Below are 25,167 nucleotides of genomic sequence, written 5' to 3' on the forward strand. Positions count from 1 at the left end.
TCCCTTGGAGCCCTGGGGTTGATTCCTCATCATCTTTGGGGTTTTTGCCAGTAACTTCTCTAGTGTTGGCTGGCTGCCCTGAAGCTTGTCCTTGTAGGTTTCTTGTTCTCTTTTTTCCCTTGCAGACTTGCGTCCTCTTGTGGATCTTTTGGGAGAGGATTGAGGGTCTCCTATTTCTCCTTCTTCTTCCGATTCCTCAGATTCTTGGACTTTTTCCTCCTCTTCTGAGAGCTTCCCTTTGGATCTCTCTGCTGCACTAACACCTTTGATCGAGACGGAGGGGGAAGCTTTGGCGGGAGAAGTTTCCTTTCGAATCTCGACCTCTTGGGAGGTCATGATTTCAGATCTTAGGAGCTCGAATTTGTTCCCTTGTCCTTCCATGGTTGGTTTCTGAGCAAGACCCATCTGCGAGGCTTTAACATTTGCATTTGCAGTTGTCTGGGTGCGCTTGACCTGGTTCCAGCCTTCTTCTTTCCCTTTTTCTTCCGCCCCATTGGACAGACATCCTCTGGCAAAGTGACCATAGATGTGGCATTTTCGACATTTTAAGGGCAGTTGCTCATAGTCGAGTTTTTGCACATGAGTCTAGGGACCTACGATAATTTTGATGGCTTCCGGTAGCCCGACCTCTAGATCTACCTCCACGCAGATTCTGGCATAGTCATACTGGTTTTTGTTGTTAGCTCGGTCTATAAATTTGCCTAGGGTGTTGCCTATGTGCTTTAGAGAATCCCAATTCCAACAGTGCATTGGTAGGTTGGGGAGTCTCACCCACACCGGGACCACTGTGGGCACATCCACTGCCAGATCGAAATCTGGCATCCATTTATTCAAATACAATCCTTGAGGGCCCATGAAGTAAGGTCCATTTTGGAAAATCAGATCCTTGTCCTCTTTTGCAGTGAACTCAAACAGAAAGTAGCCTCTCCCGAGAAAGTATGAGGTTACTTTGTCTTTTATCAAGGGTGCCCAGTGCTTGGCAACCCAGTTCTCTGTGGATTTTGGGGAAGGCCAGAGCCCTATGAACTGGCCAACGAAGGCTTGATCTGCTAGAGACAGAGCCACTTGGATCGGCCCTTCTGGCGGGAGAGAAATCTCGGGAATGTCATCCAACGTCTTCACAAACTTTGCAGCTTCGACTTTCTTCTTCTTAGGCAAGGAAGCCAACAGAGATCTGAATGCTTCAAAGGAAGAAGGTGGAGGAGGAGAGATGGGTGGCCCCTGAGGAGAACCCAGCACCTCCATGAAGGTGGGCGACCTTGGGAAGGCCCAGCCAAGGCGAAGACGGCCGCGACCTGCACCGCAGACCAGAACTCCTCGGCAGGTTCAGAGCAATCAATCATGTGTCAATCATTATTTATTATTATTATTATTGATTACATTATTTGTATTATTTTATATATATTGTATTCATAACAGACAATTATATTCACTGATTATGCAAGTCTTATCAAGCTTTCATGTTTTGTGAGCTTAGAATTAAAACAATTTAGGACAGTACGTCAATGAAACTGTTTAGAATTGTATTTAAATTTTACTTCTTGTCTTTCCACTCATGTCTTGGATAAATAATCATCTGATGGGAACTATGGACATTTAACAGACTGTAAACGGTAAGGTGGATAAAGGAATTTGTTAGAAAGTTGGATGCTTAGAAACATTGGTAACTATAGACATTGGATGAAAGGATGATGAATACATGTATCCTATTTATTGTTTTCTTGCATTTTACTTTCTTGGTAAGTTTATAACTTTATGTACATGTTCTGCAGCTTGATCGTGTTTTACAGCCTGAAATTCAGAATGTGAATGAACAATTGTTTGAAACTGTGGTGGATGTAAGTGACAATGATATTGATGCAGCTTCTTGTGAAGGGAGAGATGGAATTGTTGTCAAATTTTCTTATAATCCAATGTCATTTGGTAGAGACAAACACGCCGATAAGGTATTCTCTAACCTAGAAATGGGGTGTTTGGGCAATATATCCTCATAATTTTCAACTATATGATGCTAAGTCTTTCGGTAGAACTTAATATTTCCTGCTGTATCCCTCTTATTCTATCAAAATGTGTTAACTGGAATGGAGTGGTTCAAGGGAAAGACATCCACTGAAAATAATGATGCATTGAATTGTAGTGTTAAGCTAAACATTTTCATTGTAAAATTCTACTTGTAAACGGGTTTTCATAAATGATAGATTGAATGTTTTTCATCTTCACTGAGCATATGCAGCATTTCAAAAGAAAAAAACACTTAGCTTTTGACTACATCAAAAATAACATGCACTTAGAGATCAGCTTTATTGCTGCTTCCCTTGAAATAGTGTCCATGACTGGCATTAATTGGATTAATTGGCGCCGTTTGGAAACATATGGATTTCAAATAGGTCAGACCATTGAGTACCCTGCTCGCTTCAAGGTTTTAGTCTTTGAATCATCCAATTCCCAGCTCAAGGGGTGTAAGAGGAAGGGATTCGAGGTCTTGTTTCGAATATATAGTAAAATGTTGAAAGATTTGTTGGGTGTGATAAAATTTGAAAAAGCACCCCAATTTTTATTTTTTTCGTGTGTGGCCTAATGGGTTTAATTAGTGTTGATATTTAAGATTGGAAATTAATTAAAATTCTCAGAATTTATTTTCTCCTTTTTGTGTGGGTGTTTTTTGGAGTTCTTGGTGAACTATTTAAGTGAAATTGTGGGTCTGAACATACCCTTTCTAGGTCACCGTTACAAGTTACAGGTCTAAAATCACACACTAGTTACAAATCTGGGTTATGGGTCTAAAATTTCACTTATATTATATATTATAAATTAATATAACTTATATTTATAATAAAATTATAAATTTATTAATTATATATTTTATATATATATTGAGAATTTGAAATATGTATATAAACGAACCAAGTGGTGCACCTCATTCAAACCTCATTGCCAAATTCAAATTGGAATCAAACTTCATAGTTGTCAAACTCAAACTCAAAATCGAATCATGTGACATGGGGCCAAAATATGGGCCTATAATTTAAGCGTCATTTCCATATCCTGAAAGGCCATCCAAAATGTTTTTGGCTTTTTTTTGGGGCATTTGGAAACATTTTGGCAGTGGAAACAATTTTGGTGGGGTAGATAGGCAGACTAATTGATTATAGTGCATTTGTTTATCAAAGTGTTTCTTATTGGAGTCTCTCGTGGATTATAAAAAGCTTGTGTTGAACTAGCTATGAGATTTGTGAGTAGATATTGCTAAGGAATCTTTTCCATTACTTGGTTATCTCTTAGATGAAAAGGAAAAAACATCTCTAATCTTCGTAGTGTGGGAATGTTGATAAGGAAATGTGGTAGGTAGGGGATTTCCAATGTCCAAATTCAAGGTGCTAAGTAGAGTCATTTCTTTGGCACACTAATTCTATTCAAACCCTTAAATGGCTAATATCTAGGAGACTAAGAAAAAGATAAGGATATGTCTGCATGTGTCACATAATCTTGATATGTCTTTGATCCAATGTAATATTTGAAACATACCTACCATAGGGAGTATGGTTGAAGTAGATGGCTAATATCTAGGAAGACTAAGAAAACGATAAGGACATGTCTACATATGTCACATAATCTTGATATATCTATGATCCAACGTAATATGTGAAGCATAACTACCATATGGAGTATGGTTGAAGTAGAGTTCAAGCCTTGAACTCTACTACGATCATGACTTGTGGAACCATCCTCTTGGCACATATGTTTTTGTATGACATTTTGCTTTGTTGCCCTTTTGGAGAGAATGTTTCCAAAGTCACTTCCAAGACATCACATCCAAGATACCCCTCTTGAACACATCATCAAACCCATGGTCCTTTATTGTTTTGAGATTTGGAGGCTTCCTTTGCTTTGGTGAAGAAAGTATGAACCACAAGTGATCCCTCATTCCATCATCTAGGTGGAGTTCAAAGCATATTCCCTCTAACTTGAGGCCATATTCAAACTTGTATTGTTCTTTCAAAGAGTTTGAACTTGCTGAATATTCCTTGGGGGAGGGCTCAACATCCCACCAATTGCTCTGCTTCTCCTCGATTGTTGCCTTTGTAGGTTCTTATGGGTAGGCTTGTTCTTGGTTTACAAAGGCCTTTGGGTTACTTAAATGTGTGGCCATCTCTCTTGCATTGGCAGGGCACCCCTAGGATCCCCTCTTAGATGGTTCTGTGTTCTCAAACAAACTCTGAATTAAAACATTTGCGTTCTTTGGCTAGATAGACCATGTCAGCGATGTCAATTACAAATGCCCAAGACTTGCATTCCCTTTCTACTGCAATTCAAAGGGAGATTTTATTGTCTTTTTTGGGACTCTGGGAGGTCCATGTCCACATTCTTCTAGTGAATCAACTAGTGATGCCTTGTTGTCTTCGCGAGGGAGGTTTTAGAGCATAACATTGTATACGCCATTCCCAGAGGAAAGGCTTTTGAGTAGATTAGCTCATCCTTCCTATTTTTCCCAATGGAATAGGGCCACAAGCAGTAGGGAGAATATCCATGTGATGTCCCCTCTACCTAAATTCACCTAGCAGCTATAACAATTTTGCAATTTTGTCTAAGTTATAATAATTTTGGCTCAACCTAGCATAAGTGGGTGATAAAGGGAGAATCACTTCATTTTGTGGGAGAACTTGAGAAGCATAGCTAAACATTAGAAAAAGGGAAAGATTAAAGTGCTAGTGGGAAGTAGGGACCACCCAAAAAGGAGGAATTCATACCCCTTAAGCTAATATGCACTGGTGGATGGAGAAGAAAAGGCAGGCAAAGCAAATTGGAGGAGAGAGAAGGAGGGTGGGGCCAACAAGTATAAGTATGAGGAGAGAACCTTCATTTGGGGCTTTTTGATCATTTGACATTAAAACTCTCTTGTACAGTTGAGCTGTTGAGCCAAGTCTACACAGTGTTGGTCAACACAAGAGATTTATAAGGGGAGATCTCACCTCCATCTTCGGTGGACCACGAGTGCCACCCTAGGGTAGCTATTGCTACACTTGGGAGCTGATCTAGGAGAATTCTTCAGGTGATTTCGAGTTCTTGGAGCAGACTGGGCACAAAAGGGAATATGCACTCCTGAGGAGAGGGAGCTTCAAACCAGTATTGGCTCTGGGCCTTTGGGGGCACACTACATTGGCATTTTGCAGCGATTTTGCAGGAGTTTGGAGGGTTGACTTGTGTCCATTCCTCAGGCCGAAATTCTTCCTCCCGGGCATGTGCAAAGGTAGCTTCATTGGGTTTTGTAGTTCCTTGTGGAGTGATCTTGTTGAGGGAGGATTGACCTAAGATTCTCCAGTAGGCATAAGGGAAATTTTGTGGAAATCTCTAAACATTTGGGGGCTCATTTGGCAACAAAGACACAGGTGGTGTGAATACCTAACTAGAGGAGGAGCTCACTCTATTTGGGGGCAATTTCGGGAGGTTGGAACAAGGCCTATTCCTTTATGGGTCTTTGTGGGTTTGGTGAGGAGAGCCCACAGTTAATTTTATAGAATTTTGAGCACTCTAGAGGGGTGTAACACTAGTCCCTTCCCAACCAACAATAGTAGAATTCCAGGGCCAGCACAGGGGTTGAAGAAGAGATACTTGATAGCATTTGGGCATCATCTTTTCTCACCTGGGACTTGTCTAGCTTCCTTTTGCAAGCCCAGGTGCGCCTGCTCCATGCTTATATTGTACTCTCCTTGATTTATAATAAAATGGCTAAGCTTGGCGCAGTTTTGGTGAATTTCTAGGTGTCTAATTGCATGTGTAAATTTTTGTGTTGCATGTGATGCTTTTTACTTATTTATCACTGTTAATTTCCTCTTAAGAATATTATAGTGGTATCAAAGCAATAATCTTGGCTCAACCTATGGGAAACTCTTCATTCTATGACACTAGAAGACAAGCAGAATATCACATACAAGAGATAGAGGTACAAAAGCAAGGAAAGAGAGCTATAGATTACCTTTGACCCAAAAACCCTTGAGCAAGAGGTTGAGAAATTAGACATGGGGGAATCATAATGACAAAGAGAAGAGAGAGGAGGAATTTGCTCAAAGCCTCTTGAAGGCTATCAACAATTTATCCAAAGGTATTGATAAATTGAGATAGCAGAGCAACAATATTAACAAGGGTAAGAGTAGCCAAGGAGACATCCATTTGGGAGAGGATTCAGGGACCTCACACCACCAGGCCACAAACCCGCACAACACGTCTCACGTCTATAGCGCACTATCGAGGTCGACTATACCTATGTTTCTAACATCTGGTGCTGGAGGGCAACAAGGGTAAGAGGTTGTTCCTTCCAACTTTTGATGGCTCTCCTAAGAGCTCATCCAAGGTTTGGGTTGAGAAGCTGGATGTCTATTTTCAGCTTAACCAAATGACAGAGATGGAGGCAATCAAGATTGCCACTTTGCACTTGGATGGAGAGGCTCATGATTGGTGCTTCCACAGACTGGCTACTTTTGGGGCATGCAGGTATTACTGCCTACGAGGAGTTCACGTGGAGTTTGTTGGGGCGCTTTGAGAGGAGAGACCCTGAGGAGCACTTCGGAGAGCTGACACGGCTCAAGCAGACGGGTAGTGTTGAGACATATATCTCTGAGTTTTTGAGGTTATCAATGATGGTGCCATATTTATCGTAGGCCGGGAGAGATTTTTTGTTTGTGGAGCCAACAAGCCCACCACTTTGCAAGATGCAGTAGGCAGAGCCCGAGATTTGTAGGATGTGCTTCCTAGGGCCAGAGCGCAAGTACCCACCAGACCCATATTCTAGCAAAGGGGCAAAGATACTAGGCCCCAGGGCATGGGCAGTTGGATGATGAGACCCGAAGATACCTCCATAGGAGGAAGTTGTGCTTCACTTCTTAGGAGCCATAAGCACTAGGGCACAAGTGTATCAAGGGCAAGGCACACTTTATAGAGGAGTTTTCTGATAGTGAGACAGAGGATGATGCAGAGTAGGAAATAGGTGTTGGTGATGATGAGCCACAACTAACAAGAGGAGGAGGAGGCCCACCACCCCCACTAGGAGGAGCTCCTTTCTTGCCTACAGCAAGAGTTATCGCTTCACTTCAGGGAGTGTTGAAGTATCTTACTATGAGGATCAAGGGCATGGTGCAGGTATAACATGTTTTGGCGCTAGTGGACTTTGGGGAAACCCACAATTTCGTAGATGCCCAAAGGGTGGAGAGGAGAGGCATACAAACAGAGTCTTTTGAGGGCTTCTCCGTCTTGGTGCCAGGAGACTGTACCATGCAGTGTACTAGATATGCTCCCACGATGACAATGGTGATAGGGAACTATTCAATGGAAGACCATTTCTTTGTGGTTGATTTTCTAGACAACAATGTGGTGCTTGGTGTTTAGTGGCTCTATTCTCTTGGGCGTGTCACCACTAATTGGCATAAATTGGGTGGAGTTCGCAGGGCCAGATGGGAAGTTGGTCTTGTTGAGAGGCATGCACTCATATCCCCCACAGATAGTGTTAGCACACAAGATGGAGGAAAACTTGAGACATGGGGATATAGAGTGACTTGTGGAGCTTAGGATATCTGATGCAGGGGGTGGGCCCAAACCACCACACCCCGACGTTCAAGCATTCTAGACAGGTACTTTGCAGTATTTAGGGACATCCCACGAGGGCAACCACTTGACAAGGGGTTTGAGCACACTATTGAGTTAGATCCAGGGGTACAGACAGACATCAAAACCCCATACAAACATCCCAAGGTCTATCGGAATGAAATTAAGCGAGCTATTTAGGAGTTGCTGGCATTGGGGCACATTTGGCCCAACTCTAGTCCCTTCGCTTCATCATGTGTTTTGGTGAAGAAGGAGAATGGTATGTTACAGATGTGCATTGACTATAGAGCTCTTAAATAAGAAGACTTTGAAGAATCGATACCCCATTCCTTGCATTGATGAGCTTATGGATGAGCTTAGAGGAGCCAAGTACTTATCTAAGATAGGCTTACGTTCAGGGTACCATCAGATTCAGGTGAGGGATCGAGATATCCCTAAGACAACTTTCAAGTGTCACTACAACCACTTTGAGTTTTTGGTTATGCCCTTTAGGTTGACCAACACACCTACTACTTTCCAGTCTTGCATGAACCACGTGTTCCGCAAGCAGTTGCACAAGTTCGTGCTAGTGTTCTTTGATGACATATTGATTTATAGCAGGACATGGGAGGAGCACCTACAACATATAGAGGAGGTGCTCGTATTTTGGAGGGTCAATAGTTTTATGCAAAGTTGTCCAAGTGTGAGTTTGGGTTGATTAAGATGCTCTACCTAGGGCACATTATTGGAAAGGATGGAGTGCGGGCGCATGAGGAGAAGATTAGGGCCATCTGGGATTGGCCAGTTCCTTGGAATGTGAACGAGCTGAGGGGATTTGTCGGCTTTTGCACATATTACAGGAACTTTGTAAAGGCCTTCTCACAACTAGCGGCACCCTTCACAGATTTGACTAAGAAGGGAGCATTTGCATGGACGGATAGGGCACATGCAACATTTGAGCACCTCAAGAAGGTGATGACCAGTAGTCCAGTGTTGGCTTTGCCAAATTTTACACAACCATTCACCTTAGAGTGTGATGCATTAGGTGAGGGCATTGGTGCAGTATTGTCACAGGGAGGCCACCCAATAGATTTTGAGTTTCGGAAGCTCCTTAGTCATGAGAGGTTGTACCTATGGCAAGGAGATGTTGGCCATTATGCATGCATTGGCCAAATTCTGACAGTACTTGGTGGGCAATAGGTTCAGAGTGAAGATTGATCATAACAATCTTTGCCACTTTTTGGAGTAGAAGGGCCTCAATGAGAGGCAGTAGAAGTGGGTCAGTAGGATTCAGGCCTACGATTTTGATATAGAGTATGTCAAGGGCAAGCAAAACATAGTGGCAGATGCCCTATCTAGGAAGCTCATGACACTTTCACTCATGAGCATCTGCCATGACTAGAAGGTGCAGCTTTTGGTGGAGTACTCCAAGGATCGATAGGTGTGTGAGATCTTAGATGGTACTCATGGGGATGAGCATTATTGGGTGATAGATGATGTCATTTACTACAAGGTGCACATATATCTAGTACCTAGTTCACAATTGGGGGGGGGGAGGGGAGGAAGATTCTCCATGTAGCACATGATTCGCCACTATTAGGATATCAGGGGTTCTTGAAGACTTACAGGGCAAATTAGGGAGTGCTTCACTTGGAGGGGCCTCATGTGGGATGTATTGAGGCATGTGCAGGAGTGTGAGGTCTGCCAGAGGAACAAAGGGGAGTTGACTCATCCCACTAGGTTACTTTAGCCGCTTCTGATTCCTGAGGGGAAGTGGGAGAGTATTTCAATAGACTTCATCACGAGACTTCCTATGGTGTAGGGTCGTGATTGTATATATATAATGATGGACCAATTGACGAAGAATGCCCACTTCTTTGTTATCCCCACTAGGTACACTGCTTCATAAGTTGCAGAGCTATTCTTCAGAGAGATTTTAAGTTTGTGTGGGTCTCCCCAAGACCATAGTCAGTGATAGGGACAGTGGCTTCATGGGGGAATTTTGGCAGGAGCTCTTCAGGTTGGTGGGCAGAAATCTTACTCCTAGTACCAGCTACCACCCTAAGACAGATGGGTGAACCATGATAGTTAATAAGTGGTTGGGGGGATACTTGCAGAACAATGTGAAAGGGTGGCTGTAAGCTTGGTTGACATGGTTGCACCTGCGGGAGTCTTGCTACAATACTACCTACCATATGTCTATTGGTATGTCACCTTTCCGTGCTTTATATGGTTATGATGCTTTATCTTTTTCTAACCTTGTTTTTGGAGACAGCAAGGCCCCAAGGACTAAAGAATGGATACAGGAGAGCCAAGACATCCTTAAGGCTCTCAAAAACAATCTACAGACCACCAAAATCAGCAAAGAATGTATGCAAACAGGCATCAAGTTGAGAGGCATTTTGAGGTGGGAGACTTGGTTTTCTTACGTCTCCAACCATACAAATAGTCTACGCTGAAGCAGAAGGGGGTCGAGAAGCTACAACCACGTTTCTATGGGCCTTACAGGGTGATCAGGAGGATTGGTGAGGTGGCATATGAGCTGGAGCTTCCACCTGGAAGCAAGGTACACAATGTCTTTCATGTCTCATGCCTCAAGAAGGTATTGGGACAACATGTGACAGAAACTACTGAGCTACCATTGTTGGATGAAGAGGGGCATTTGGTCTTGAGCCTGAAGCTATTTTGGAGACCAGGGAGAGGAGATTGAGGAGCAGGACTATCAAGGAGTATTTGGTGCGATGGAGGAACTTGCTAGATGAGGATGCCACATGGAAGGATGAGCATATTCTACGACACCCCGCGTTACAATTGTTTGGGGACAAACAACATTTGGGAGGGGAGGACAGTGATGTCCCCTCTACCTAAATTCACCTAGCAACTACACCAATTTTGCAATTTTGTGTATGTTATAATAATTTTGGCCTAACCTAGCATAAGTGGGGGTGGTAAAGGGAGAATAATTTCATTTTGTCGGAGAAGCATAGTTAAATATTAGAAAAAGGGAAAGATTAAAGTGCTAGTGGGAAGTGGGGACCACCCAAAGAGGGGGAATTCATACCCCTTAAGCTAGTACACACTTGTGGAAGGAGAAGAAAAGGGAGGCAAAGCGAATTGGAGGAGAGAGAAGGAAGGTGGGGCCAACAAGTATAAGTATAAAGAGAGAACTTTCATTTGGGGCTTTTTGATCATTTGACATTAGAACTCTCTTGTACGCTTAAGCTGTTGAGCCAAGTCTACATAGTGTTGTTCAGCACAAGAGATTTTCAAGGAGAGATCTCACCTCCATCTTCAGTGGACCACGAGTGCCACCCTAGGGGCACAGATGGGAATACACACTCTTGAGGAGAGGGAGCTTCAAAGCAGTGTTGGCTCTAGACCTTTGGGGGCACACTACATTGGCATTTTGCAGGAGTTTGGAGGACTAACTTGGTGGCCATTCCTTAGGCCAAAATTCTTCCTCCAGGGCATGTGCAGAGGTAGCTTCATTGGGTCTGTGTAGTTCCTTGTGGGGTGATCTTGTTGTGGGAGGATTGACTGGGGATTTGGGGCTGAGATTCTCTAAGAGGCATAAGGGAAATTTTGGGGTAAATTCTCAGCATTTGGGGGCTCATTTGGCAGCAGCGACACATGTGGTGCAAATACCTAGCTAGAGGAGGAACTCACACTATTTGGGGGCAATTTGGGGAGGTTGGAACAAGGCCTATTCCTTAATGGGTCTTTATGGGTTTGGTGAGGAGAGCGCACGATTAATTTTATAGAATTTTTTGGGCACTCTAGAGGGGTAAAACACGTATCCCTTCCCAGCCAACAATGACAAAATTCCAGGGCCAGTGCAGGGGTTGAAGAAGAAGTACTTGGTAGTATTTGAGGTGCTTGTTTTCTCACCTGGAACTTGTCTAGCTTGCTTTTGCAAGCCCAAGTGCACCTACTCCATGCTTATATTGTACTCTCCTTGATTTATAATAAAATGGCTTAGCTTGGTGCAGTTTTGGTGAATTTATGGGTGTCTAATTGCATGTGTAAATTTTTGTGTTGCATGTGATGTTTTTGCTTGTTTTTCATTGTTAATTTCTTCTTAAGAATATTACAACCCAACATCCTCCAGATGACCTGTCAAGGTATTCATTAATGAGGCTTTTGCTCAAGGGTCAACTTCCCTCTCCTAGTACACCGATATCCTCAAGATCCTTGAGTTGTCACTCAGTGTTTCACAGATTACATGTTTTCCCTAGATCACCCAGTAGTAGATAGATTGGCTCCAAAAAGCCTTAGTAACAGGGCAATTATTGACATTAGAGAGCTAGGCACCCCCCATTTAGAGTAGCCAACTATCCATCAAGACCTTATTTTCCTTAATGTGAAATGTTAAGAGACTAAGTGGCTCTAACACTTGGGATCCCTCTAGGATCATACTAGTATGCCTTATTAGTGTGGTTACTCCTTGGAGGACATCATGTTGGTGCTTGTAGCTCAGATAGGTAGTTCTACACAGATCTAAGTGTCAAGATGTGTGGAATTCGTCTAAGAGAAAATTCACTTTAATTAAAAGAATTATTATAGGGAAGTTTTTTTCATAGAAGTGAGTTTAATCTAGTGAAATGTAAAGGTTTTTTCAGACTAGTGAGATGAATCTTTATTATTGATCGAAACTTAATCTCAACTATCAATCTCACTGAGAGATTATGGTTACGGAGAATTAGTCATCATTGGTTAATTGATTCATTCAATAACTCGAGTATAAAAGAAAGACTAAGTGAAGTAGAAAGACACAAGAGATATATATTGAGTAATCTCAACGAAGGGTGATAAAGGACTTTCATCTAGTTATCAGGTCTGAAGAAGACAATAAACAAAATTTGCAATGGAGAGACCAACCCATAGGCAGGTCGTATAGAGCAACGACTTTGCAAGGAGCAAATTTGTGTTAATTTTTAACCCCAACAACCTGGCCAATTATTTCATAACATATTTCTTGTTGTAAATTTAATTATTATGTAGATCTACTTAATAAAATGCATGACAATTTTTCACACAAATAAAATAGATAACAAAGGAAGAAAAAATTAACCAATCTCAAACACATACACACAATTTTTGTCCTTCAAAATATATTGTTTCATTAACAATACTCTACAACGTACTGTTAGCTTATGGTAGCATCAGATAAATGTTCTAGTCTCAGATGATGTTGAGAAACTAAGGAACACAAGATCTCCAAAACCCAGAAAAGGTTCCGTGAGATAAGCTTGGGAAACACCTTAATTAAATTAATTTTCCATAATTAAATTATTTCCCAAGTCTAACTTAGGAAAAGTGGTAAATTAAAGTTAATTAATTAAGGATGTTCGAGATTGCTCTAGAGACTTCTATTGATGAAGTCTAATTGATCTTAGTCATTGATGGAGATTTAATCATGGTCATTGAAGACTCAACGAGAGATTACAAGAGAAGATCTAAGGGATGGAGAGAGACACATCGAGTATCACTTGATTGTGGCAAATTGAGCTACTTAGTTCGCAGATGTAGTTGGGGCGCAATTTGAGCCAGAGGGAGAGCATCAGAGAGAGGTAGCAGTAAAAAATTTGGGAAGAGGATTACAGAGAATTTCCTAGTGATTTTCCAGTGCCAGAGTGGCAGGAAAAAGGAGGCTGAAATTCATCTCCAAGGAGGTTGTACAAGCAGTGTGAACTGCCAAAACCTCCTGTGCGAGTTCTCGGAAGAGTGTTGATTCAGTTGTTGAAGGCGAGATCGGTTTCCAAGAGGCAAAGCAAGTCACTTCTAAAGGCAAAGGGAGGCAAGACATCTTAGTTAGAGCTAGTTTCCAGGCAGTTTGAGTTATCCAGACCTAGCAATGTGAGTCCCAAGCTGCAGTGCAAGTAGCTAGTGTAGGGTTCACGCAGGCCAAAGGAGGTACAATTTATTAGCAGAGGAGATCTTGGATCTACAGAGTATTTGTCCAATTGGGCATCCAGATTGTAATTATTTCCAAATTGCTGCATAATAAAATAAACCCTCATCTGCTGCATGGGTTTTCCCTTCAATGTTTTTCCAGGAACTTTTAGTCCAAAAATATTGGTGTCAATTTTTCTATGTGTGCATCTATTTCTCAGTTCTTGATCGTATATTTTGCAATGTATTTTTTATTGTGAAGAATGAACCATCAACTATTTATTCATTATTTTGTTGTAAACAAATAAATTGTTAATCCGTTAGAAGAATAAACTCTAGTTGGTTCATTTAAGGAAATTTCACATGGGATCAGAGCATTGTTGATTAGATCAAAGGCTCAAAGATGAAAGGAAGAGAGGTTGTGCAGTTTCAAAAAAATTGATTTCTAGTACTAGAGAGAAGAAAAAGTTGGATTTGTCTAGAAGCAATAGCAACATGCAGTGGATTTGTCGAAAGAGGGTTCTGGTGAGAAAATTAGTTGATTTGCAGAGTGGATTTGGGCACAAAAATTTGCAAGCAAGGGTTTGCAGTTGAAGATTTGCACAGGGCAAGAAGAAAAAGCATACTAAGTGGGATTTTTCAGAAATTCTTAGAGGGTTTCCAATTTTGCAATGCAAGAAAGGAGGTCGTGATTTCCAACAGCAGAAGGTCGCAGTAGACTTGTCAGTCGAGCTAGTATGAGTTTCAGGGTTAACAATGCGTGTGTTGGATTCTAGAGGACTTTCGAGAGGTAGAGTGAGTTACCCAACAGGAGCAGCAGGCAATGCGAGTTCTAGGAAGGACATCGAAGGCAAATACAAGAGCATATTTGCGCATTTCCAAAGGGAGTGCGAGTAGCAGAGAGAAGGTTGAGTTGCTGGAAAGAGAAAGGGATTTCCAGCAAACAATTCTCCATTTTATTTGAGTTTCACAGAGATGGCCACAACAAGACTTAGAGATCATGACAGACTTGACGGAGCCTCTAATTTTGGCATCTGGAAAGCCATAATGCAATTCTTAAGGGATGAGCATGGCTTCAAGTAGTTTGTGACAAATGTCATGGCAGAACTAGCAGATCCACAATAGCTAGAAACCTTCAAGAAAGAGATGGCCAAGACTAAGAGGGTGGTCCTTGTCCTATATATTGCAGACAAGAATACGACAAAGGACATGTGGGATGCCATCGTGAAGTTGTATCAGGATCCATCGAAGAATCGAAAAATTATTCTCAAGGTGAAATTGAGGAACATTAAAATGTAGAAGGGAGAGGATGTCACATCCTACCTCACTAGGATTCAAGGAATCAAAGACGAACTTGCAGCTGTAGGAGAGAAACCAGCAGACAACAAGCTAGTGCAAACAACCCTCTGTGGGTTCTCCAAGGAGTGTTGCACGTTCGTCCAAGTCATTTCTAGGCAAGATACACTTCCAGGATGGCAGTGCTTATGGAGTGACTTCACCCAGGAGGTGCTAAGGATCAGCCTCGTAGAAGGTACCATCAACAGTAATATCATGGGACTGAAGGTGGAAAAGGAAGAGGACAGGGACAAGCTCAAAAGGAGGAGAGAAGAAGAAGGATATGTCGAAGTTCAAGTGCTTCACATGTGGTGAATTTGATCACTACATCACCCAATGTCCCAAGAGAAAGAAGGACAAGAGGGGGCAACAACATACAACAATTTCGACAAAGATCAACGAGTTGGCCTCTATATTGGAGGAATTCGCATTAATAGTAGCAATACCTCCAGATGGAGGAGGAGCATGATGCTTTAGCAACCAGTATGGGCAAGGTCTATAGGTGAGCAACAAGAACTCTAGATCAGATCTAGTTGTTGTTCACATGGATCTATTCCTTTGCTACTAGAGCTCACAATACAAAGTAGCAGGAGGGTTGAGATGTCAACAAGGCATACTCAAATCTCGAGGGGCAGTTGTAGAGCTAGTTGCAGTCAGATGCGTGAGCGATAATAACAAAGCCAATTGGGCACAGTCAAGTGTTGAGTAGACAATGTAGAGCTAGTTGCAGTCAAAGGACTCAAGGGACAGTGTTTGCCAGTTGACTTCTTCACGATGATTTCCAATGACAGGGAGTCAATCAGTTGAGATGTGAAGAAAGGAGGTACAACAAAATTCAGACATCAATGGTGTGGAGCAGTCTATATAAAACATGTTCCCACAAAGTAGAAGGTCGCAGATATACTCACGAAAGCTCTAGGGAGGGCTAAGTTCATGTATTTAGAGAACATATGTGTATAGTGGCGAACACCTTCCTCTCTAAAAGGGAGTGTTAGTTTATGGTAGCATTGGACAGGTGTTCAAGTCTCAAATGATGCTGAGAGGCTAAGGAACACAGGATCTCCAAAACCCATAAAGAGTTCTGCGATATAAGCTTGGGAAACACCTTAATTAAATTAATTTGCCATAATTAAACCATTTCCTAAGTCTAACTTAGGAAAAGTGGTAAATTAATGTTAACTAATTAAGGATGTTCGAGATTGCTCTATAGACTCCTATTGATGAAGTCTAATTGATCTTAGTCATTGATGGAGATTTAATCATGGTCGTTGAAGATTCAACAAGAAATTATAAGAGCAGATTGAAGGGATGGAGAGTGATGCATTGAGCATTAGTTGATCATTGTGGCAGATCGAGCTACCTAGTTCGCAAATTCAATGAGGATGCAGTTCGAGCCAAAGGGAGAGCATTAGAGAGAGGGAGAAGCAGAAAATTTGGGAACAAGATTCTGGAGAAATTCTTAGTGATTTTCCAATGCTGGAGTGGCAAGAAAGGGGAAGCCGAAATTCATCTGTAGGGAAGTTGTACAAGCAATGCATATTACCAGAAACCCTAGTGTGAGTTGTTGGAAGAGGGTTGATTTAGTTGCCAAAGGCGAAATCAACTTCCAGGGGGCAAAGTGAGTCACTTTCAGAGGCAAAGGGAAGTAGGTCGGCTCAATTAGATCCAGTTTCCAAGCAATGCGAATTATCTAGAGCCAACAATGCGAGTTCTAGGTTGCAGTGTGAGTAGCTAGTGTGGGGTTCGAGTAGGCCATAGGAGGCCGAGTTTATTAGCAGAGGAGATCTGGGATATCCAAACTATTTTGACAGTATATTGCTGGAGGATTGCTAGTTGGGCATCCAGATTGTAATTATTTCCAAATTGTTGTGTAATAAAATAAACCCTCATCTACTGTGCCAATTTTCCCTTTGAGGTTTTTCTTGGGACTTTTAGTCCAAAAACATTGGCATCTATTTTTTTTTATGTGTGTGGATCTATTTCTCAGTTCTTGATTTTATATTCCACAACGTATTTTTATTGTGAAGAATGCATCAATGATTTATTCGTTATTTTCCACAAACAAATAAAATGCTAATCAATTAGAAGAATAAACTTCAGTAGGCGCATTTAAGAACATTTCATACATACAAGGGCTCTCTTCCTAGGATAATGGCCCTTTGAGGAAAAACAAAAATACAACAAACACCTCAAAATTATCTAGTTGATGAAATCCCTTGTAGATATTGCTTCTTTGATTAGGATCCTTCTCCCTTGTCATCACTTGCATTCTTCCTCGACCCCTGCACACTTATATGAAACTCTCTCACCCAATCACTGAGATCTCACTCTCACTATATATGGTGCTCGTTAGATGTCCCTTCTCCCTTATCATAGCCTTCCTTTTATGAGCTTGATTTATTGACCGAATCTACAATCCTAATCTCCAAAGTGATTAACAATTGAGATTAGATTTGAACATCACTTGAGATCAATAGTTGAGATTCATCTAATTCACTGATACAAATAACCTTTGCATTTCATTAGATTAACTGAATTTATGTTATAAAAGTCAATTACTTTAATCACTGAAGTAATTACTAAGGCTAAGGGTTGACTTCTACACGTTTAGATACTTAAAATTGTACAAAAGTACCAGCTTGAGCTACTGTCATCAACAATTTGCAAGTTGCACAACTCTACAACAGTCATATAGTGCGACCATACAATAGTCATGTGGTCATACAATCATACAGTAGTTGCACAGGTTTGTACAGTATGTCGAGAGCCAGCAGTAGGTTGACTGGGTGATTCAAAATTTTTGAAGGCTCGTATAAGTTGTACATGTGCCCAAATAATTTCAGGGATTTTTCGTAACTTGTGTTTTTTTTGTGGGCCATTTTCATAACAAGGGAGCCTTTGTAAGCTTTGATGTTATTTGATGAGAAGGTGATTTGAAGGGCTAAAATAATTTTGATGTGTTGTGGAAATTGCTTTTATTTGCTTACACTGAAATTGTATGTTGCTAGTTAAAGATACTAAGGTGTGCATTTTGTTCTATGATCTAAATAAATTTTAACTTAATAAAGGAAATCACGAAGAAATCATTTGTTCTACGGAGCCGAATTTATGAAGTTTGACAAGCATTTGACTAGTGTTGACTAAGACATTCTAAGATTTGTTTTGACCGGTTTTGATCGATTTTTCTAAGGTATGTTTGACTTGCATTGACCAAGCTTCTCTGTGATCCATTTGACCTGTGCTTGATTGAGTTTGATCTTGCATGTGTGGGCCACATTGTTAGACTGTTTGACTAAGCATTTCTGGGCAGTTTGAATAGTGTTGTGATTTTGGTTTGGGTTGACCATGTTTGACTTGTGAATATTAGTTTGTACTTTTGTCGAATGGAACAATTTCTCCTAGAAAGGATTGTTGGGTTTTCTCCCAAGTTTAGGTTTCTCGAGGCATTGGTGTTTACTATGCATGGCTATTCTACTATGATTTCTACTATTTTTGTTGCATTTATAGTTTAATTTTCTAAGTGTAATTGCTTAATGATATTCTAGGGTGTGCTATAATAATATCATATCTCATTGGAAGTAATTATCAAATGCAAAAAATTGTGCTTATCTAATTAGCACTAGAAAATCAACTTGGAATTAGAGCTTTGGTGAAGAAAGGCCACTGATATCACCCCTTCAAGACAACTATTTTGCAATCTGATCTGTGACCAAATCCTTGACCAAATGGCTCCCTCTATCAAGCCTAAAGATAGGTTGGAAGGTGCAACAAATTTTAGGGCTTGGAGGACCAAAATGGATCTCATTCTTTAAGAGAATGATGTCATGGAATATGTGGAAGGCAATATTGTTGAACCTCAAGATAATGAGGGAAAGGCCAATCAAAAGAAGATGGAAACTAAGGGCAAGAGGATTCATGTTGAATACATCAAAGACTATTTGATTCCATTTGTTGCTATGTTAAAGACTTCAAAGCAAATATATGATGCACTAGTAGGGTTGTATACAGTCAACAACATTGGTTAGAAGATGGCTTTGAGGAATCAACTTCGTGAAGTTCAGATGTCTAGAGCAGATATTGTGGCTTCCTACTTGATGAGATTCTCTCAATTGAGAGATCAACTCAAGGTCATTGGAGAAAATATTGATGAATCAGAACTTGTGATTGTGACCCTTAATGGGTTTCCAGATTCATGGGATTCATTTGTATCAAGCGTTTGTGGCAAAACATAAGTTTCAAAATTTGATCAGCTATGGGATTCATGTACCCAAGAGGAGTCTAGGCTAGTATGAAAGGGGAAGATTCAGAGACCTCAAGATGGTGAGTCCCAAGCATTTGCAGCTCATATGAATAATGGTAAAGGAAGAAGTTTTTGAAAATTTCATAAAAGCAATATACGTAGAAGACATGCTCCCGTTCAGGATCAGAAGAAGGATATGTCAAAGATTCAGTGTTTTGGTTGTCACAAGTTTGGTCACTATAAAAAGAAGTGTCTTGAAGGGAAGAATGATAGGAAGAGGAAGGGCAAGCAACATGCTTCAAGAGAAAATATTGATGATGATGAGCATCCACATCATAAGAGATCTAGGAATGATAGTACAGATGATACAAATTATTTTTTCTTTTCTGCTCTTACAAGCACTGTTGCAAATCACAATGATATTTGGTTAGTGGACAATGGTGCCTCCAAACATATGACAAGTAACTATGATCGTCCCACAAAATTGGTAGAGGAAAGTGGAACTTGGTGACAATACCAAATATGTAGTCAAAGGTGTTGGGTCAACATCTTTCCAGGTGGAGTCAAGAGAAAATATTCTTATAAATGATGTGTTATATGTACCAGGTTTGAAAAAGAACCTAATCTCTACTTCATCCTTGGAAAACAAAGGGTATAGAGTTGCATTTGTTGATTGACAAGTTCTTGTATGGAATAAGGGTTCAAGCATAGATTCTGCAAAGGTAATTGGTGTTCGAGAGGGTGGCTTGTACAAAATCCTGGGACAATTAGCTCAAGCATTGGTACATGATAACACCAATCTATGTGAGTTATGGCATCAAAGATTTGCTCACATACACTACAAGGCTTTGTCAACATTGAGAAAGATGGTTACAGGTCTTCCAAAGCTCTGCATAGAGCATGAAGAAATTTGCAAGGGTTGTGCGCTTGGCAAGAATGACAAGGTATCTTTTTTGAGCAGTCATAATATGTCCAAGGGGATCTTGGATCTAATACATTCAGATGTATGCAGACTAATGATAGTATCATCTTTGGGTGGTTTCTCCCAAAAAACATGGATCTACTTAATGAAGACCAAGGATGAGGTCTTCATCAGGGTCCAGGAGTTGAAGGCTTAGGTAGAGAACTTGACAAGGAAGAAGATCAAAGTTTTTGAGGTCAAATAATGGAGAGAATACTTCCAAGGACCTCATTTCCTTCTGCAAGGAAGCAAGGATTAAGAGGGAGCTAATAGTTCCATACAACCATTGGAAAAATGGGGTTGGCGAAAGGAAGAACAGGTCCATTATGGAGGCTACTAAAACAATGATTCATGATCAAGATCTACCCAAGTTTTGATGGAGAGAGGCATCCAAAACAACATTTTATGTTCAAAATAGAAGTCCTCACCAAACTTGGGGAATAAGACTCTTGAAGAGGCTTTAACAGATGCGAAACCGAAGGTTGAGCATTTGAGGATTTTTGTTGGTCTTGTCTACATTCATGTATCTAAGGAGAAGAGGATGAATTTGAATCCTTATGGGAAGAAGGGAACATTTGTTGGATACACTGAGACATCAAAGGTTCCAAGACAATGACAGGTTGAGATCAGCTGGGATGTTACCTTTGATGAGGATGCGGCGTATTGGATGCATTAGAAAAGTTGACACCTGACCAGGAGGAATGTGCTAGTGTGCGCCTTGAAATAGGCAGATACTTTAGTGGCACTGGTTTGTTTGGTACCTTCCATGTAGTGGAAGAAAAAGACAGATTTGATGCTCTCACATGGTGGGAAGCATATGGCGGCCATGGACTTCTGCCAAAATTGGCAGAAAAAGTTCTATCACAGGTTGTAAATACTTCTTCTGCAAAGAGGTGTTGGAACACCTACAACTTTATACATAATGTGAAAAGAAACAAACTCAATGAAAACCGGGTAGAAAGCTTGGCTTATGTGCACTACAACTTGAGGTTGTTGAGTCATTACTGTGATCGGGCTTATGAGGATCCAACGTATAAAATTTGGGACAACCACCCAGAGGATGACAATTTGGAGGATGGTACTATACATCTTGAAGAACTGGAAGAGGAACTTATAAAGGAGGAAGATGAAGCAGCAGCCAGGCCCCCTCCACCATCCAGTAGCAATGCTCGAGTTCCGAGTCTTGTTCCTTTGCTATCGCCACCTCCATCTACACCCTCACGTGGAGGGCATGTGCCTTCTAGTTTTGGTCGTCGGTCTATGCAGGAGACTCCTAGAAGACCACCATGACCTGCTCATACAGTAGACTCTCGTGGCAAGGGCCTCATGCAGTAGTAGATAATAGATTTACAATTTACTTGTCTTTTCTAGTTTCTATTAGTTTCATAACTGTTGAGTCTTGAGTCCTTGACTCTTGACTCTTTCATATCATAATGATATTTTTTGTAAGCAATATATGACTGTGACAATGAAAGTTTGAAGTTTGAAGTTGGAAATTATAACTCATTAGTAATGATTCGAAATTATGAATATGACGCTTCGTGAAAGACTAAAGATGTTTATTTCATTTCATAATTCATTTTATAACATTTCATTTCATGTTAACAGTTAGAAACGTAGATATTATTTCTTGTAATGGTTAAACTTAGCTTACAAGTACAACTTTGGTGATCAATGATGATAAATGTTATATATTGAATTTTCAATTTTGAAAGCTTGAAGTTGAAACTTTAAGATTGAATTTGATGAATCATGATTCACGAGACTCAATATGTTGTAATATGTATCTTACTAACTTGTGGACGTGGTTGATGAAGATTATAACTTCTAGATGATTGATGTGATATGGTTCAATGATCAATCTATGTTTTTTTTATGTTTTTTATATCTAATTCATCATTCTACATGTTTTTGTTGACATATATGTATCAAAATATATATATATATATATATATATATATATAGATATATATTTAAAAAATTGCTCCGGGTTTTGCTCCCAAACTAGGAGCTTCTGAAAATGTCGCTCCCACTCCCGTTTTCGCTTCTGCTCCCAAGTAACATTGGTCATGGTTGTACCAAAAGTATATGAATGTCCCATGAGCATGAACATGAGTAGCAGACCCAGACCCTTGCCGTACATTTCACAGAACTGTGAACATTTAAACCGTATTCTAACAACTCATTAAAATGAGTCTGTATAATATATAGGCAGAGTTGTTAATGTACCTCCGCTTTGTGTTACATTGGTTGTACCTTTTTCTGATTCTCATTGAGTTACCTCTTTTTCTAAGATATTTTCCAATATCTGTGAACGTAGTAATGGGAGTTGTTTATGTACTTATATTTTTTTATTCTCATCGACTGACTTACTTTTATGGTAATTCATTTCACATTAATAAATTTATCATCTCTGATCAAGATAAAGGAATCTTTAATCCATAATTACAAGGAATCGCACGATCCATTTACCTAAATCTCATAGCCATATATTGAACCTGGATTGGCGTTCGGCCTGAAATCCCTTAGCACCCCTTCAAATGGATTTATTTAGTAGATTGTATGTAATGTTCATTGATCTGAGTCCACCTGTGCACCCATATAGTGTAAGCTAACTTGATGGAACTTTATAAATAGGTTGTAATTGTATTGTTTAGGACAGTAGGGTGAGACAATAACAGATTATTCTGGCCATCAAAAAACCAACACTATATCTATATTAATCTTATGAGTTGCGTTTCAGACATCTTGAGTTCGTGTAATGGTTTACCTTCTTTGTAGTTTAGTGTGCACTGTGCATTACTGTGTATGTGTTGATTATTTATTTATTGTACTTGAGTATTGATTTAGTGTTTATGTTATCGTAGTTGAGTATTGATTTGGTATCTATGTGCATTAAACACCGGTTCCATTGCTTAAATCTCATTGTTTCTTTAGACATTGGTTCTGTAAGGTTCCATATTGCATTCCTTTGTATTGACTTCCCCGCTTATAGAATCTAGTGATGCACACCATCAACAGTGGGAACAAGTTAGTCAACATGTCCTGCACTTATTGAGTCCTACGCGAGCCTGTCCATGCTTAGCCTATATTGTTCCGTGATTGTTCCGATTCCGTTTGCTTGGATCTTGGAGTCGAAATATTTGTTGAGTTACAAACGATTTCAGAGCCTCTGCTTGTTGTGCTCATCAAACACACCTCCCAGGATGGTGCAGCTTCAGGGCAAGCCACTTCCTTGTCCCCTGTACCCTCATGTGCATCCCACGCATAATATTGAATTGAGTGTTTGGGATGATTACTCTCACTATTGGAATGGTTATTATGGTTCTTAGCAGTGACACTCATCCACTTACTCCTCGTCATCCCCATTATGATACGAGCTGCGGAGTTTAACCTTTCGTCTTTAATGGAAAATTTATTTTCCCTTTTAGGGAAGCATGTAACGGACGAGTTCTGATACAGTTATTATTTGCACAATTGGTGGAGAACCGTTGAGATGATCGACGTTGTTCGAACACTCAATAACAGAGATAAGGTTGGCAATTAAATGTCATTCAACCAAAAAGTTGAACTTAACAAACAGGCAGTGTTATTAGGGCTATTACTGCTATTACTGGTATGAAATAATGGTTTATAGAATATCTAGATTGCTTGTAATTTTGTAAATTTTTGAGTTTAAAGCCTCTTAAGTAAAATAAGATGCCAAATTATGACGCCTCAAACGACAATATATTTAGAAACAATAATATGATTCTTATTTCCTTGACGGTTCGCAACTAGGCAGTGACACATCGGAATTACGTCACCCTCGTTTAAAATTGTTAACAAAGATAACTATCGTTCACGGATATCAAGTCTATAATTATTATGGAAAGAAAGAAAATGGATTAAACATAATTTTGATTTGGATTTCATATTATGTATCATTCTTATTGTATGGCACCGAAAGAAAGGCTTATTGTTAACTCTCGTGATACATTGTCCTGTCTTGCAGTCACCAATTTCACCATTGTGGCTGTTGATTCCTTTGAGCTACCCAAAGTGTTCTCCTGTAGTTCTAGACAGACCTCCAGTTGAAACAATGTAAGTAGTATCTCGCTAGAAATTCGTTTCAATTTTTACAGGTTTGCTTATATACAGGGAAATATAGAGATCTAATTATGCAATAATGTGAATGCTGACAGCAAGGAGTACGAAGGCCTTTCTTCTAAAGCAAAAGCTATGTTTGATGTATCTGTTCGTAATCTGCCAGAGCCGATGACATTGGAGACTCTAGCGAGAACTTGGGATAAATGTGCTCGCAATGTAGTTGCTCAATATGTATATGAGAGGGGAGGGGATAGCTTCAATGCACAATTTGGTCCATGGGAGTATTGTACAAGTGACTAGCTTTCCATCTTGAAAGTTCAAACTACTGGCTTCTGTGGTCTCCATATTAAATTGTTCTGGGATTGCTGGCTTCTGATGCCTGCATATTTTATTAGTAGCATGCTGGTTTTAGTTTTTTGAACCTGATGTCTACCATCTTATCATGTGCAAGAACTTGCACATGATGTTATTTAACAGGTAGCTGGTATTGTCTCCATATAGACTTGGTTAGTCTTTCTTAATAATGATATAGATGCTTGCCATTGATCTGTTCATTTATTCAATACTTTTATGTTAGAATGAACTGGCACTTTGACAAAACCTTGTTGCAAATGCAAAACCTTTGTTATACTGTCGGAACAATATGATCGGGTTTAACATTTGATTATTGCCTATTACTATAGTAAGAGATAAATCATGTTGCCTAGAATATGGAGAGATTCATTACTACATTCATATGTTTTACTCGTTTCATATGTTATCTATATGATGACCAGGTAGCTGTACTTTGATGTTTACTACATACAAATAAACACTGAAGCTATTGCCCTTATCAATATTGTCCTTATCTTGGTTTGCCTTTCACTATGTGACACTTTTGCTGTGATATTCAAGTGTCACATGCTTGATGCAATATATTAGGATTTCGATCTCAAATGCCCTCTATTTGTCAATGCCGTATCTTTGAGGTTGGCAGCTCGTTAGTTTATTATATATGCAGCTTCATGTAGCCTGTAGAATGAGACAGGACACTCGTCGCTGCAATTGGTAACACACGTGATGTGCACATATCAGC

At 40.2% G+C, this 25,167-nt stretch overlaps 1 protein-coding gene across 1 annotated transcript in view; it reads left to right on the forward strand.

The window, feature by feature from the left end:
- Window positions 1-24,802, forward strand: part of LOC149155587 (uncharacterized) — a 210,696-nt gene extending 185,894 nt beyond the window's left edge. Inside the window, exons 8-10 of the mRNA XM_089440763.1 lie at window positions 1,773-1,946; window positions 23,998-24,086; window positions 24,188-24,802. Coding sequence (XP_089296889.1) covers window positions 1,773-1,946; window positions 23,998-24,086; window positions 24,188-24,392 — 468 coding nt within the window. The 3' untranslated portion in view covers window positions 24,393-24,802. The remainder of the gene's footprint in view (window positions 1-1,772; window positions 1,947-23,997; window positions 24,087-24,187) is intronic.
- Window positions 24,803-25,167: the final 365 nt, after the last annotated feature.

This window comes from Pinus tabuliformis, chromosome 9, assembly GCF_031772625.1.
Source record: "Pinus tabuliformis cultivar Carrire ecotype Pingquan chromosome 9, CPIR1, whole genome shotgun sequence".
NCBI lineage: Eukaryota > Viridiplantae > Streptophyta > Pinopsida > Pinales > Pinaceae > Pinus > Pinus tabuliformis.